Genomic DNA, 15,456 nt, shown 5'->3' on the forward strand with positions numbered 1-15,456 from the left:
CCCCTCCAATGGTCTTTTATTATCAGGCACCACAGCTGGCCAGATCCTCAAGACAGATGAGCCTTGATCCCCGCCCCTAGCCAGCAGAGGGAGGTGTCCAGGACCCACTTGACAGGTGAGAAGAAAGAGGAAGAGTTCTGAAGGAACTTATCAGAGCAGGTGTGAGAACAGTCCCAGAACTGTCTGAGACTGGTTCACAGCACTAACTTCGGATAGGACAGTGGGCAGTAGAATGTGCCCTTTGCCCCCAGGAAATGCTGAGAAGGAACTTCTGATAGGCAAGGGCATGGGGGAGGGGCAGGACTGTGGCTGCTAGCTGGCCTGGGGACACAAGATCCCAGGAGCTGCTTTCTGCCTGGTCCATGCTTCCTCAGCCCTGCAGCCTTTACCTGGCACCCGAGAGAGGACAGTGTTTGCCATAGGGGAACAGAATATGGGGGGCAGAGTGGTGGGACACAGATCTCCCCTCATTTCTGTGTCATTCGACTCACCCAAGGTCACAGCCTAGACTGAGCCTGGGTTCATGGTGCCAGGTTACCCTTCTGGCCTGTCCACAATTCTTGCAGCTCAACTCGGCAGCCCAGGTCCCGCAGGGCGGCCTTGGCCACATCCTCACAGTCTCGGTGGGCCGCTCGGGCCTGTGAAATGAGTGCCTCAGCCCCCAAGTCCAGGATGGGCTTGGAGAAGGCTTGGCTTCGGGATACCAGGTTGCGGATCAGCATGCAGGCCTGTTTCTGGAGAAGAGACACTATGAGTTTCTGGGAAAGATGGATACCCATTATATATGCTGTGTAAAGAGTTATTCTGTTTTTTGAGGGGTACTAGGGATTGAACCCAGGGTGCTTTACCACTGAGCTATACCCAGCACTATCTAGCTCTCTAGCTATTTTGAAAAGGGGTCTCATGAAGTCGCTGAGGCTGGCCTCAAACTTGTGGTCCTCTTGCCTCAGCCTCCACAAGTCACTGAGATTATAGGTATGCACCGCTGTACCCAGTCAGATGTGATTATTTAAAAAAATACTTTTTCAATCCCCAGTTAAATCCCTGAATATAAAAACCAGAGAAACAGGGCCAACTGTATATTGTTACTCATTTGGTGGGCATCTGTAGCCTGCATTTTCTGTGCGTAGGTGTGAGGGACTGCCCTAAAGCATCCCAGTGTGGTGGGGCTCCTGTCACTAACAGAAGAGCAGATGGGAAGCAGGGAGCAGGAGGGTCTGCCAGTCAGAGTGAGAAGGAGTAGACAAGGTGATGGGCCAACCCAGAGGATGGAGCCCCAGAGTGGGGATCAGTGAGAACAAAGTCCCCGTGGCATCCAGCCTGGTATGGTTTTTATTTTTTATTTTTTGGTATTGGGGATTGAACCCAAGAGCATTTACTACTGAACCACATCCTCAGCCCTTTTTTGAGACAGGGTCTCACTAAGTTGCTGACCCTGGCCTTGAACTTATAGTCCTCCTGTCGCAGCCTCCCAAGTTGCTGGGGTTACAGGTATGCACCATGGCACCCCACCCAGCCTGGTGTGTTTAAGGCCCCTGTGCTGGGAAGAGGAGAAGTGGGGAGGGGCCCAGGACCACAGGGAGGCGTCTAGTTCAGGAAGGAGTGAAAACGATGATGAGGTATAGATGGTGGGTCCCACAGCCAGCAATAAGATTGTCAGTCCAAGGAGGGGCTGGTAGCCTCCCAAAATCCCAGGCAGAGTCCCCTTTGTGCTACCCCCTTCTCCTCCTCCCCAGGTCCCCCTAAAGAGATTTTCAAGAAAGTAGAAGAGTAAATGTAAAAGAGCAAAGGGAAGCTAGACTTGATGGCACATGGCTGTAATCCCAGCTACTCAGGAGGCTGAGGCAGAAGGAACCTAAGTTTGAGGCCAGCCTAGGCAACTTAGCAAGACTCTGTCTCAAGAAATAAAAAAGGCTGAGGATGTAAATCAGTGGCAGAGCATTTTTGTAGCATGATTAAGGCTCAGGGTTCCACCCACAGTACAAAAAAAAGAACAAATGAACAAACATGGTTAGGAGAGAAGATGCCCCGGGAAGAGTTCAGCATTGGTTAGAAGATGGAAAGGAAGGGTTGAGTGCGTGGCGCGCACCTGTAATCCCAGTGGCTTAGGAGGCTGAGACAGGAGGATCGTTAGTTCAATGCCAGCCTCAGCAACTTAGTAAGACACATCCAAAAGGGCTGGGGATGTGTCTTAGTGGGTGAGTGCCCCTGAGTTCAATCCTCAGTCAAAAAAAAAAAAAAAAAGATGAAAAGGAAAAGGCCTTGTGGGTTCAGGCTGTGATGGAGACATGGGCAGGGAGGGCCTGCTCTCACCTGTATGTTGGCCTCCTGCCCCACACCACTGCCTGCCCACCAGCTTCCTGTCCCCCCAACACCAGTCCACCTACACACAGATCTCCTGCCTCTGCCCCCATACCACTGCAAGTCAGCCTCCTGCTTGCCCCTCACATGCCCCCACCTTCCTTCCTCAACCCCCCCAGCCCCCCACCCAATCCACCCCTGTCACCTGCACGCCAGCCTCCTGTGGGTGTGCCTTCATGGCCTGCAATGCGGCCAGGGCCCCGCCCGCCTCCATGATGACCTGGCTGTTCTCTGGCTTTCGCAGGGCCAGGACACACAGGGCAGCACAGCTCTGCTCACATACCTGTGGGGATCAGTCATGGGTGAGAGGCGGCGGAGACAAGGCAGATGGACTCCCTCCTTCCCACCAGCCCTCATGGTCACCACCACCACTGAGGGCACTGGCCTGGCTGGATCTCAGGTAGCCCGGGTGCTCACCCCAGGACACTCAGGCCAGTATCTGAGACAGAGTCCTGGCCCCTTGCTCCCTCCCCTGGCCATGGCCCTGCTGAGAAGTAAGGAAGAGCAGAGCTCCAGGTGGACATGGAAACAGCGGGCCTCCAGCCGCCAACCCCACCCCACGTGCCCCTGAGGTGGATACCTGGGGGTTGGCCAGGTGCTGGGTCATGGCGGCCACGATGGACTCTGTCCCACCGGCGCGGACAATGGCATCCTTCACATCATCGTTGCCCGCGATGGCCCGCAGGGCGCTCAGCACTTGCTTGACAAGGTCCTGCACAGAAGGCAAGGCCTGGATGCACCCAGCCAGGTCCTCCTCCTGAGCTGGGCCAGCCGTGAGCCTCTGGGTTGCTAGATTGTGGGAGGGGTCTTGAGGAAGGGCCTGGGGCTGTTGGTCTGTTTCAATGACGGGTGTAGCTGTCCTGGGGAATGTGGGTAGCCTTAATGGCACAGAGAAGGGAAGGGAGGCTTCTAGAGGCAGACACCTGGGCTTAGGCTACTTGTGTCCAGGTAGGACATCTGGCTTACTTGATCACCCCTCCCTTCTAGGGATAGTGAACATGTGATTTGGGCCCTGGGTTCCATCCTCAGCACTATTTTTAAAAAATAAATAAATAACTGGGACTGCCAACTTCTGGGACAGAGTTGAGAGGAGAAGAAAACCGAGGCCCCATCCTGGGACTGTCAAATAAAATGCCTTCCCTCCTTTGCTGGGGCCAGTTCTAACTGAGCTCTTTGCTACTACACAGAACAAGTCTGGCTGTCACAGCCAGGTGCCCCCGGGGCTTTTCTGTCAGCCTGCCTTGGACAGATGCATGCTGGCTGCATCCTGGGCCAAGCACAGGGAGAGAGGCTGATAAGTAGCTGCTAAATGATGGAGCGATGGTAGAGGACTCCCTTCCTGTCCCACAGTAGGTAACAGAGGCAAGCACCACATGCTATGACCCGGCCCTGCCCTGGTGAGCAGATTCCCCCATCCTCTTCCTCCCATTCCTTCCAGAACATAAAATGGTGCAAAAGGACAGCGAGGTAATCTCAGTAACTTGGGAGGCTAAGGCAGGAGGATCACAAGCCCGATGCCAGCCTGGGCAACTTAGTGAGACCCTGTCTTAAAATAAAAAATAAACACAGGCTGGGGTTGTGGCTCAGTGGTAGAGCGTTTGCCTAGTATGTGAGAGGCCCTGGGTTCCATTCCCAGTACCGCCAATAAAAAAAGGCGGGGGCGCAGGTTTGTTTTGCTCTGCAACTTTAGTTCCTGTACTTGGGTCAGTAAAAAGAAAACTGTACCATAGTTCCCGGGTTGGCAGATAGTACCAACTTATTCTGACGGTGGCCTATCCTGCTGGCTGGGACCCAGAGGGGCAGGAGCCTTCGTTGCAGGAAACAATAAATCAAACCCAAGCCAGGGGCCATACATCCTCAAGGTTCTAGGTCCCTACCTGGTGGTTATTACAGTTGGCTAGAAGGGTCACCAGGATGCCAAGGCCCCCAAGGTCAACTATTTCCTGACAGAACTCATTGCGGACAGCCAGGCGAGACAGGGTGCTGCAGAACTCACTCAGGACACTGGGGTTGTCGGAAAAGCCTGGAGGGAGACAAAAAATGCACTGTTGGCGTTGGGAGAGACCCTAGGAAGAGGGAAAGGGACCTCGGCTAGGTGAGGCCCTTGATCCACTAGTGGAACCCAGTCCCTCTGCCTCAGAGGATAGCTGCCTGCACCAGAAAGGCCCCAGGAGTAGACAGGAGGGGCATCTCAGGCTGGCGCTGCCCCCTGCTGGTAGCTGATGGAGAAGAGGGGAGAGCGCCCCTCCTCCACCCTTCCACCCCTGCGCTCTAAATAAATTCCAGACCAACTGATGGTCTCAACTAAAAAAAGAAAACCATAATAGCACCAAAATAAAACATCCGAGACTATTTTTATGATCCTGGGGTGGGAATGACAGAATAAGTGCAACAGAAAACCACAGAAGGACACACAGACTGAGTTGACGGGCAAAACACCAGTGTCCCAGACGAAGTTTGAGGTTCAATGTGGGGAGCAGATGCCTGCCCTGGCGCCCACAGTGCAAATGTTTCTCATTTTTCTTCCTGCAGCACTGGGGACTAAACCAGGGCACTCTATCACCGAGCTACATTCCCCAGCCCTTCTTTTTTATTTGAGAGAGGGTTTCCCAAAGTTGCTTAACTGGCCTCAAACTAGCAATCCTGCTAGGATAACAGGCAGGTGCCAGCAAGCTCAGCAAATATTTATTTATTTTCTTATTTTAAAAAAATTAATTCTACTTAGTGACATATGACAGTAGAATGTATCTTGACATATCATACATAGATGGAGTGTAACTTCCCATTCTTGTGGTTGTACATGATGTGGAGTTACACTGGTCGTGTATTCATATGTGAACATAGAACAGTTATGTCCAATTCATTCTACTGTCTTTCCCATCTGGCAAATATTTATAACTGATACAGAGGAGCTGGGCGTGGTGGTATACACCTGTCACTCCAGTGACTCGGGAGGTTGAGGCAAGAGGATCTTATGTTCAAAGCCAGCCTTAGCAACTTAGCAAGGCTCTAAGCAACTTAGCAAGACCCTGTCTTAAAATAAAAATAAAAAACAGGTTGGGGATGTGGCTCGGTGGTTACGCACCCCTGGGTTCAATTCCCAGTACCACACACAAAAGAATAATAATAATTGATACAGAGCTCTGGGATGGCCAGTGCGTGTGTCTACTGGGTCTGGGTCCCAGAGATCCCTCCAAGGCTGATGTGCAGGTATTCTGTGGATGTGGTCACCAGCCACAACCAATTGCTTGCTGTTAAGTAAGGAACTGAGATGACTCTAGACCCTGTGGATGGGCCTCATCCAATCAGGAGAAGGCTTTAAGAGGGAAACCAGATTATCTGAGGAGAAAAACATGGCCCTGGGGCTGCCTGGCAGTCTCTACCCTGTCCTAAGAATTGCAGCTCACAATACATGAGCCCATTTTTTACACAAAGTAACTTCAGAGATTGGGGGTGCAGCTCAGTGGCAGAGCATGTGCTCAGCATGTGTGAGGCCCTGGTTCCATCCCCAGCACCAAAAATAGAAAGGCTTCATATATACATATGCTACATGTCCTTCTCTCCGGTGCCAGCCTAATTCAAGCTCCCATAGACAGACAGGAAAGATGAAACCTACCCAGAAAAGCAGCTCAACTTGTAGTCAGGACCCATTCTCAGCTTCTCTGGAGGTGTGCAGGGGCCTGAGGCAGGCCTGGCTCCCTGGCAGACAGGCCTGGCTGCAGAGCCAGAGCCACAGGGCAGGCAGGAGAGAACTCATTCTTCCAGCACCTCCTGTGTGCTGGACCTCTGTCAGGCCTTTGCTGGTAGGTGTGGTGGACATGGTGAAGGACAGAGGCTTTAGGGTCCAAAAGTCAGGGTATGGCTTCCTATGGCCAGCTCCCTGGTCACCCTGCACAATAATCTACAGCCAAATATGAACAAGAAAATGTCAACTTTCATCTTGGACTGACTCGGGAAGGCCGGCAAGACTCCCTGACTCCTGCTCTTTAGGGAATTCCTCTTCCTCATCTTCTTCCATGTGGCTGGGCACAGTGGGCCACCTCCCTAAACATTTCCAGGGATGGGCAACGTACCCACTCCTGGCCAATGAATGCTTGCCTGGAACTCTCCAGGAGCCACCAGGAAGCATAGATCCACTTCTATTACTAGGGTAGCCATGTGAGTGGGACTAGGCCAATAGAGAAGCCTGGACCTAGCCATGCCTGAAGCAGTCTGAAACCCTGATTCTTTTTCTTTGTTTCTTTTTGTTAGTTTGGTGCAGGGACTGAATCCAGGCTCTTGCTCATGCTGAGCACAACTCACCCTGGCCACAGCCTGCCTGCTGCTATACTGTCACTGATCACATCAGCTGGGGCTCCTACCTTTGGCAGCCTCAATGAGCACCTTCAAGCCTCTGTTTTCCTGCACGATCATCTTGGCATGGTTGTGGGCGTTGCTGTAGGGCACACGAATGTCATCATCAAAGGTCATGATGCGGAGGGCCCAGCATGCCTCCCTCACCACATCAGCATGCTGGCCATGCTGGGCAATGGCACTGGTCAGCAGGGGTAGCACACCAGCCTTCACCAGGCCCTGCCGATTCTGCTCATGCTTCAGAGAGGCATGTCGCACACAGCGGATCCCAGAGCAGGTCAGGTTGGCTTCATTAGCACTCTGGGCCAGTGTGTCCACCAGCAGCTGTAGGCCTTGGGCATCTAGAAGGTCAGGCTGGCCATCAGTCAGCATTGACAGGGCGTTGAGGGCCTGAAGCAGAAGGTTCTGGTCTCCTGCAGCAGCCATCTTCCAGGCAGCCAGGATAATGGGGTAGGCTCCTTTCTGGGCCGCCAGGAAGCGGCAGGCTTTGTGCTGTTTGCACTGGTCACAGAATCGGGTAAGGTGGGTCGACACCTCTTCGGGGCTAGAGGAGGCCACAGATTTCTGCAGGTCACCCAGGGCCTGGGAGATAAAGAAGAAACTAGTGTCAGCTCAGCCCAGAGATGGGAACCCAGGGCCATGGTGACAGTGTCTGCATCCCTGCAGGGTCCCCTCCTCCAGGATCTGGGTGGAAGATGGAAATAATGTAGGGTCAAAATTTGCAATCTTCCCTCCTCAGACTTCTGCATAGGGGATTACAAGCATGGGGCCACCACTCCTGGCCATACTTATACTTTTTAGTGAGAAGGAAGGCCTCAGCTGTCTCAGGGTCCCTGCTAAGGAACTGCACTCCTGTGTGTGGACATATTAAACATCCCACCCCTGGTTGACTTGGAGAAGCTCTAAGTGAACCCAGAAGTGAGGCCAGCCAAACAAAACTGACACAACTGCCATCGGTCCACCCTTAGAGGGAAAAAGAAGAAAGTCACCTTCATCAGATCTGCCCATCAAGATGTCTCTTTGCTGTACGTCTCATTCCCTCCCCAAATATTTACAGAGTACTTGCCAAATATACACGGTTGATTTACCCAAATATAGCTCTAAGTCATGTGGGAAACATGATGAAAGAAAACAATTTGAACAGGGCAGACCAGTCTCGCTGCCATTCAGCAACACAATCTCAGGACATGCCTCAGCATGAGCTCAAGAGGAATCTGTGTGCTTAGAGCTGATGAGATCATTGGCACCAGCTCAGGCAAGGGCAACTGGACAGAAACCATCAGCTCAAAGGGCTTTGATTTTATCTTAACACTCATAAAGGTCAAAGATACCTATGAGCCAGCCCTCCCTAACTGTGAACCTAAATTGAGGATATGTTATCACACAAGAGAATACTTAAAAAAATGAGTCTGGGGGCTGGGGTTGTGGTTCAGTGGTAGAGTGCTCGCCTAGAACGTGCAAGGCACTGGGTTCAATCCTCAGCATCACATAAATGTAAAAAAAAGATATTGTGCCCACCTAAAACCGAAAATAAATATTAAAAAAAAAAAAAACGAGTCTGGGAACCTGGGTGTGGTGGTATGTGCCTGTAATCACAGCAACTTGGGAGGCAGAGGCAGGAGGATCTCAAGTTTGAGGCCAGCCTCAGCAACTCAGTGAGACCCTCAGTGACTTAGTGAGATCTTGTCTCAGAACAAAAAAATTAAAAAGGGCTGGGGATGTAGCTTGGTGGTAAGGCACCAGAGTTCAACCCCCAGTACAAAAAAAAAAAAGTTAGGAGCTGATGGTGTAGCTCAGTGGTAGAGCTTTTGCCTACTGTAAGGTTTTGGGTGCCATTCCCAGCATTGCAAAAAAATAAAAATAAGGGGCTGTGGATATACCTCAGTTGGTAGACTGCTAGCCTCGCATGCACAAGGCCCTGGGTTGAATCCCCAGCACCACAAAAATAAAATAAAAAACAAATAAAATTCAACCTTACTAGCAAAGGGGGATGGTGGTGGGGACAACAAGGAGGCCATTTTCACAAGACCTCTGCAAGATTGGAGCCAGAAGGATCCTTATGTAAGGACACATTGCCCTTATGCAGAGTTGGGTTTGAACCCAGGGTGTCTCCTCCAACTTGCTCTTTTTTTTTTTGGATACTTGGTCTCACCATGTTGCCTAGACTAGCCTTGAATTTGCAATCCTCCTGCCTCAGCCTCCTGAGTCACTGGGTTTACAGGCCTATGCCACCATGCCCAGCTTCAACAAGTGAGTTTAAATGTTTAATAGACTGGCTGTAAAGTGCTAATAAATGGTTGGTGTTCAATAAAGACTGCCTTACATCCTCCTCTTGCAATTTTCTCTCTCTCTGGGAGGCCAGAAATGCTGTCCTATGCCACCCTCAACCCCAGGCTCCTTGATCCAGGGACAACCAAGAGCATGCTGTGGATTCTGACCTCAGATCATGGGCTCCATGTGGAGCTCAGCAGCCCCCCAAAGGCTGTGCTGCACTCAGACTGGGACTCAGGGAGAGATGTGGCTGCAAACTCAAGCTGGCCTATGCACATCAGGCAGGTCACTGACCTTCAGAGCCTGCCTTCTGCCATGTGGAAAGGGAAGAGCTATCCACCAAGATTATTCCAAAGTGAAAAGGGACCTCTCACATGGGCTTCATGCTCCTACCTGTAAGACATCATGTGTGGGCTCCTGGGGTCCATCTGCAGAGACTTTAGGCACACTCTTTACAATGTTGCTCAGATCAACGCCTGTAAAGAGGAAGATAGGAACATTGAAAAAAAGAAGTGACAACTGTCATCCTCTGGCCTACCAGTGGAAGTCACACCTCATGTCCCTTCTGCTGAGATACACCTTCAGGAGGTCTTTCAGAGGTCTTCCCAGTGCTCCTTTCTGCTCGAATCCTCCCCAGGTGAGCCAAAGGGAGCAGAGTGGTAGCCAGGCCATGGCCAAGTGGGGCCGTATCACCACTGCCATCTCTTTGCAGTGAGATGGCACTTCCTGCCTGGGAGAGGACAGGGGATCCCTCAGCCATTTCTCTCAGAGATCCCATTCTCCCTGGCCTTGTGCTGCCCCTACAGGAAGCACTCACTGGGTCAGACACTTCCAGTCACTCTGCCAGCCCCTGTCCATTATCTATACTTTACTCTGTGCCCAAGAGGCTGACCTTTGAGACTGGACCCTAGATCCCTTGCCCACTGGCTTTTGTCTGGGGATAGTGGGGATTGAGCCCAGAGCCACGCTCAGTGCCATCTGGCTCTTCAATGAGCCTGTCCAGTGGGAGCTAGAGTCAAGACTGGGGGCAGGAGGAGGGGAATGGTCAGTGGTGTTCATTTCTAGCAATCTGCCCTGCCTCTACCCAAAGACCTGGTGCTTATCAGAAGACTCCTGCCCAGAGCCCCTACTCCCTGCTGTGACCATCAAGGGTCCTGCCCTGGCTGTCCTGGGCTCTAAACCCTGCCTACACCATTACAAATGGTCCCTTAATAACTACTCTCCTCTAAGGCTTGGTTTGGGCACACTATTTCCACAGCTGATGACTGTGATGACCTTCTTCCACTCTGAGCCCAAGTGGGGGTGCAGTGGGGCAGGTAGCCCTGCTTACCAGGGCCAGGTTAGGGAAAGCCATTTCAGGGAAGTGACAGTGAAAATGAGATCCACAAAGAGGATCCAGCCTCATAAATGACTCAGTGAGATGGAAGAAAAGAGAGGGTAGACATGATCACGGCAGGACCAGAGGGCCTGGCCTAACTGGGGCACCAGTTTCTCTGCCAGGCATGATGGGGTTATGGCAGTCCAGGCGGGATCCCAACACTCTTGTGTCTAAGAGCCGTGGACCAAGCCATAATGCCCTAACCTTGTGATTCAAACTGCTCCATGGCCTCCTTCACTGCTTCCTCTGGCCCCATCTCAAACTCCTCGATGTTCTCCTGCACAGCTGCATCAAAGGTCTCCTGGGTGATGCGCTTGGAGGTCATCTCTGTCTGCTGAGCAAAGTCAAGAGGAAAGCTTGTCAAGAGAGAGCAGGCAAAACACCACTTTGGGGGAGCACCTAACCTTGGGATCAACCCTGGAAAAATTCTTATCACTAGATCATGGGTAAAGGGAACATCGCAATTTCCAAAGAGCTTTGAAAAACGCAAAAGAGAGCAGGGCACAGTGGCCCACATATGTCATCCTAGCTACTAAGGAGGCTGAGGCAGGAGGATTGCAACTTCAAGGCCAGCCTCAGAAACTAGTGAAGCCCTATCTTATAATAAAAATTTTAAAAAGGCTGTGGATATAGCTCAGAAGTAGAGAGCCCCTGAGTTAAAGCCTTAATGCCATTCAAAAAATAAATATATATATGAACATACACACACACACACACACACAGACACATATACACATATATGTATAAAATGTCATTCTAATACTAAATACATAATAATCATACTTTATTATACTTACACACATAATCTTATATATAATTATGCAATAAGATACCATTATATTACAGTGTACCATTATATTACAGGTTGACTATCCCTTATCTGAAATACTTGGGACCTAAGTAGTACATAATTTGGGGGATTTTAGAATGTTTGCATATAAATTATGAGCTATCTTGGGGATGAGACCCAAATCCAAACAGAAAATTCTTTATACATCATATATACCTTACACACATAGTCACAGCCTGCAGGTAATTTTATACAATATTTTTAGTGTGTCCGTTTTGACTGCAACCCATTATATGAGATCAGGTGTGGAATTTTCCAATGTGGCCATGACAGAGCTGAAAGTTTAAAAATTTGGAGAATTTCAGAACGCAGATTAGGGATGCTCAACCTGTTATATAAAATTTAAAAATAACAATGAATAATAATAACTAATAAAAAGGAGGGCTAAAGAAGAAACTAATAAAAATAGTTACCTGGTAGGGAAGGGAAAGGAACAGAAGCTGGATTATTCACTCTGAGTGTATCTTCTGGAATGGGATGAATTTGGAAGCCATATAAATCCTTTATATGACTAGAAAATGAAATAAACCAAAATAAAAATAAAAGCAATCCCTAAAAACCAAGAATGAAATTATGCCAACTAATCTGGGCTGGGAATGAGGCTTAGTGGTAGAGTTCTTGCCAAGAATATGCAAGGACTGGGTTCCAGGCCCAGCACTGCAAAAAACAACAAAATCTCAATGAGCCAGATATGGTAGCAGGTATACCTGGCACCCCAACTCTCAGGATCCTGCTAAAGCAGAGGATCTAGCCAGCCTGGGCAACTTAGTGAGACCCTGTTTCAAAATAAAATAAAAAGAACTGTAGTTGAAGCTTGGTGGTAGAGTTCTTGCCTAGCATACTAGACTCTGGGTTCCATTCCCAGTACTGCAAACAAAGGAAAAAAGATTGTAAGATCATAGGCTGAAATAAGTAAAACCTCATAACTCCATCTAATTAACAATACTGTATATTGCATACTTGAAATTTGCTAGGAGTCGAGGGTTTTATGTTGTTGTTTGCTTTTGTTTTTCCTCTGGCAGTACTACAGATGGAACCCAGTGCTTCACACAGGGCAGATCTTAAGAGTTCTGACCCCATCATACACAAAAGATCTTTTTTTAAAACTTCTTTTTATTTAAAATTTTTTTTCTATTGTAGATGGACACAATACCTTTATTTTTTATTTATTTTGTATGTGGTGCTGAGGCTGGAACCCAATGCCTCACATATGCTAGGCAAGCACTCTACCACTGAGCCACAACCCCAGCCCCCACAAAAGATCTTTATGTTAATTAGCATGACTGTGATGAATATTTCACAATGTATACATATGTAATTCTGACGATGTACAACAAATATACACAATATACTTATATATAACACAATGTATATCTCTATATTGAACCTCTATAAAGTTGGGGGAGGATCTCAGATCTCTTCCCCTTGTTTTGTATGTGGTACTGGGTATTAAACCCAGGAATGGCACATGTGAGGCAAGCCCTCTACCACTGAGCTATATATCCAGCACTCTTCTAAATTTTAGTTTGAAATAGAGTTTGGTTCTATTGCTCAGGTTGGCCTGGAACTTGCAATACTCTTGCCTTTAGCTTCTTGAGTACCTGGGATGACAGGTGTGCACTACTGTGCTTGAACTGAAATTTTCTTTTTTTTTTTTAATACTTATTTATTAGTTTTCGGCGGACACAACATCTTTGTTTGTATGTGGTGCTGAGGATCGAACCCGGGCCGCACGCATGCCAGGGGAGCGCGATATGGCTTGAGCCACATCCCAGCCCCTGAACTGAAATTTTCAATATGAACTCTTGATATATTTTCTTTTAAGCAAACAAACCTCTAATGTTCTAATGATAAGAACAGAAAATGCCTAAAGGAAATGATATCATAGTAGCATTGAGCATCCTTAACACCAACTATGGTCTCTAAATACCATTTCCCATAGAATAGAATCCAGGGCCCCTGGAAGAATGGCTAATTCCATGTTTTAGCAGGACATAGATCTTAGGAGCTAGGGCATCTGGTAAGATCAGAAAGCAAGGAAGGAAGCAAATCCTAAGAGGCACCTATTAGCTAAAGATGAGACAAGCAAACTCTTAAAAAAAAAAAAAAATCCAGGGTTGGTAGTGTTGCTCAATGGTACAGTACAGGCATGCACAAGGCCCCGGGTCAGATCCCCACAAAAATACACAAATAAAAGGATCTAGTGTTTATTCTGCCTGTCTTATACAAGGGGGTCCCAGGTTAAAAAGGAAGGATGAGGAAAAGTTCTGCTTCTGATCCCAGCTGATCAGCCAAGCCAGGACAAATCTAGAGAATGCTCCCTACAGGCTGGCAAAACCATCAGGTACAAAACCAGTGAGGATGGACCCTGACAAGGGCTGGACAGGAAGTGAGTCTATGGCTTGATCTCACTTCCTCAAAAGAAAAAACAATATCTGTTTCCTGGCAAAGAGCAAAATTCACCTGTGAAATCATTGGTCCCAAACTTCAATGTAACTATCTGTCCAATGGAACTTTGTGTAATGATGGAATATTCTATATTTGTGTGGTCCAGTAAGGTAGCCACCAACCACAGGTTTGGGAGTGGGTGGTGCTATGGAGCAGTTAGTAGTGTGGCTGAGAAACTGTATGTGTAATTCTATTCAATGTCAATTCATTTTAATAAAAATAGGGAGGGGCAGAGAGATAGCTCAGTAGTAGAGAATTTTCCTAGAGTGCCTGAGGCCCACACTAGCAATTCCCTTTGCAATGCTTGGTAGCAGGCACACTTGGCTTCCACAAAGACAATGATGTCTTCACAGGCACAACTGGGTCATTAACTCCTGCCATACCCTTTGTAATTAAGTAATTAAGGGAGGACAGGTCTCAGTTCCAGAATCTTAACAGAGTTTAATAACTTTCTTCATTTTAATTGTTTTAATTTATCTGCCTTGTTTATTATAATAATACTGTTTCCATTCTCAAACTGGTATCAAGTTTCCATTTAAAATAGATCTCTTTTTAAACCTACAGTAAAGTTGCAAGGAACACCTTATATCCTTCACCTAGCTTCATCAATCGTTAACCTGTGAGTGTGTGTGTGCATGTGCACACAGCTACTATCTGAATATGTTCCAAACATCAGGACCTCTTTCCTTCTAAAGACCAGTATGACCTCCCCAGTAAAGACCTCTTATGCAATTACAGCACATATGAATTTAACATGAGAAATCTAACATTGATAAAATACATGTGCACGCAAGCGATGGGGATGGAACCCTCATGAGTGGTCTATCTCCTTCCTGCCACACCCTCCCCCTCTACTCTCCACACAGAATCCAGAGAGGACCTTCAAAGCACACAAATATTACCTCATTCATTTGCTCAAAACCCTGCAATGGCTTCCCATGCCACTTAGAAACAACAACAACAACAAAAACCCAGTCTCCTTACGAGCAGTTTCTCTATGTATACTTTTCCAAACTGCATTTCCCTGCCTGATTTTCATCCTTCCAGCTACCCTAGGGACACACTTCAAAACCACTCCGGTTAAAACAGCCCCCCTCTCCTATCCCATTATTCTCTCTTATTATTTGCATAGCATTACCTACTCTAGAGCGACAAAGTTCATTTATTTATTTGCTTATACCTTCTAGTCTCCTTGCCCTATTGCCTAAGACGGAGCCCGACACGTTGCTGGCATTCAGTACGTAGGTGTTGAGTGAATTTAAAAAAAAAATGCAAAGAAAGGAAGGCAGATTCGGTCTCCTAGCGGCTTCAGTAAGATTCCTTCCTTCCCCAAAATCAAGTTCTGAGGGCTTTGCCGCAGTCACCAGCCCGACCCCACAGCATCCACTCCCTAGTCCGCGCGCAACAGGGTTCTTGGCCGCTGCTCACCGGGTCTTCGAAGCCACGTGGGGCAAGGGTGGGGCTCGCAGCTGTCACTGAAGGAACCAACTCTGGCCCGTTCCGGCCGCCGTACGAGCGCAGGCGCAGTGGCGCCGCCTCGCCTAGGCCGTCTTTAGCTTGGCAGATAGCTCCCGGAGTAACTAAGGATGGCCACGATTGCAGGTAAAGTAAAAAGGACCACCTGGTGCGTGTCGGCACAGCGTCTGTGGACTTGTCCGGAACGCTCAACGTAGTCGCCACCCCCACCAGGCTCTAAAAAAAGCGAACAGCACGCCTGCGCAGAAAGGCTCGCCAGCGGCGGCCTGCGCCTGCGCTCAAGGACTCGACAGCACCCTGCGCCTGCGCGGCGCGGCGC

The 15,456-nt window shown here is 48.8% G+C and overlaps 2 protein-coding genes and 1 non-coding gene across 14 annotated transcripts in view; 2 read left to right on the plus strand and 1 right to left on the minus strand.

Annotated features, from left to right (window-relative positions):
* On the minus strand, window positions 1–15,439 carry Armc6 (armadillo repeat containing 6). 7 transcript variants are annotated; one of them, XM_027932029.2, is made up of 9 exons: window positions 15,283–15,439; window positions 11,627–11,724; window positions 10,568–10,697; window positions 9,379–9,461; window positions 6,723–7,296; window positions 4,239–4,384; window positions 2,942–3,073; window positions 2,507–2,644; window positions 1–734 (listed from the first exon to the last, which is right to left on the minus strand). In XM_027932029.2, exons 3-9 carry the CDS (start codon window positions 10,686–10,688, stop codon window positions 522–524), a joined length of 1,407 nt encoding a protein of 468 aa, XP_027787830.2. In that variant the 5' UTR covers window positions 10,689–10,697; window positions 11,627–11,724; window positions 15,283–15,439; the 3' UTR covers window positions 1–521. The 7 variants fall into 7 exon arrangements, with proteins under 7 accessions (XP_027787830.2, XP_027787831.2, XP_027787827.2 ...); XM_027932030.2 differs by having other exon boundaries at window positions 10,568–10,694; window positions 15,090–15,439; XM_027932026.2 differs by having other exon boundaries at window positions 15,090–15,439.
* On the plus strand, window positions 3,934–4,005 carry Trnat-agu (transfer RNA threonine (anticodon AGU)). The gene has a single exon. It is a non-coding gene; the product is annotated as a tRNA-Thr (tRNA).
* The window catches only part of Sugp2 (SURP and G-patch domain containing 2), a 32,501-nt gene continuing 32,208 nt past the window's right edge, over window positions 15,164–15,456 (plus strand). For all 6 annotated transcript variants that reach the window (XR_011704142.1, XR_011704144.1, XR_011704143.1 and 3 more), the window contains exon 1: window positions 15,164–15,263. Coding sequence is in view for 1 of the 6 variants with exons in the window: in XM_071600824.1 (XP_071456925.1) it covers window positions 15,248–15,263 (16 nt within the window). In the remaining 5 variants the exon portion in view is untranslated. The remainder of the gene's footprint in view (window positions 15,264–15,456) is intronic.

This window comes from Marmota flaviventris, chromosome 1 (genome assembly GCF_047511675.1).
Source record: "Marmota flaviventris isolate mMarFla1 chromosome 1, mMarFla1.hap1, whole genome shotgun sequence".
Lineage (NCBI taxonomy): Eukaryota > Metazoa > Chordata > Mammalia > Rodentia > Sciuridae > Marmota > Marmota flaviventris.

What these genes read in the sequence shown, in the direction of transcription:
- Armc6 (XM_027932033.2), bottom strand. Translation starts at nt 10,688, where the DNA reads ATGACCTCCAAGCGCATCACCCAGGAGACCTTTGATGCAGCTGTGCAG. An exon ending in CCAACTGTAATAACCACCAG is followed by an intron (nt 3,074 to 4,238) that starts GTAGGGACCTAG and finishes CCTTCTGTGCAG; the next exon opens with GACCTTGTCAAGCAAGTGCT. An exon ending in AGCACCTGGCCAACCCCCAG is followed by an intron (nt 2,645 to 2,941) that starts GTATCCACCTCA and finishes TGATCCCCACAG; the next exon opens with GTATGTGAGCAGAGCTGTGC.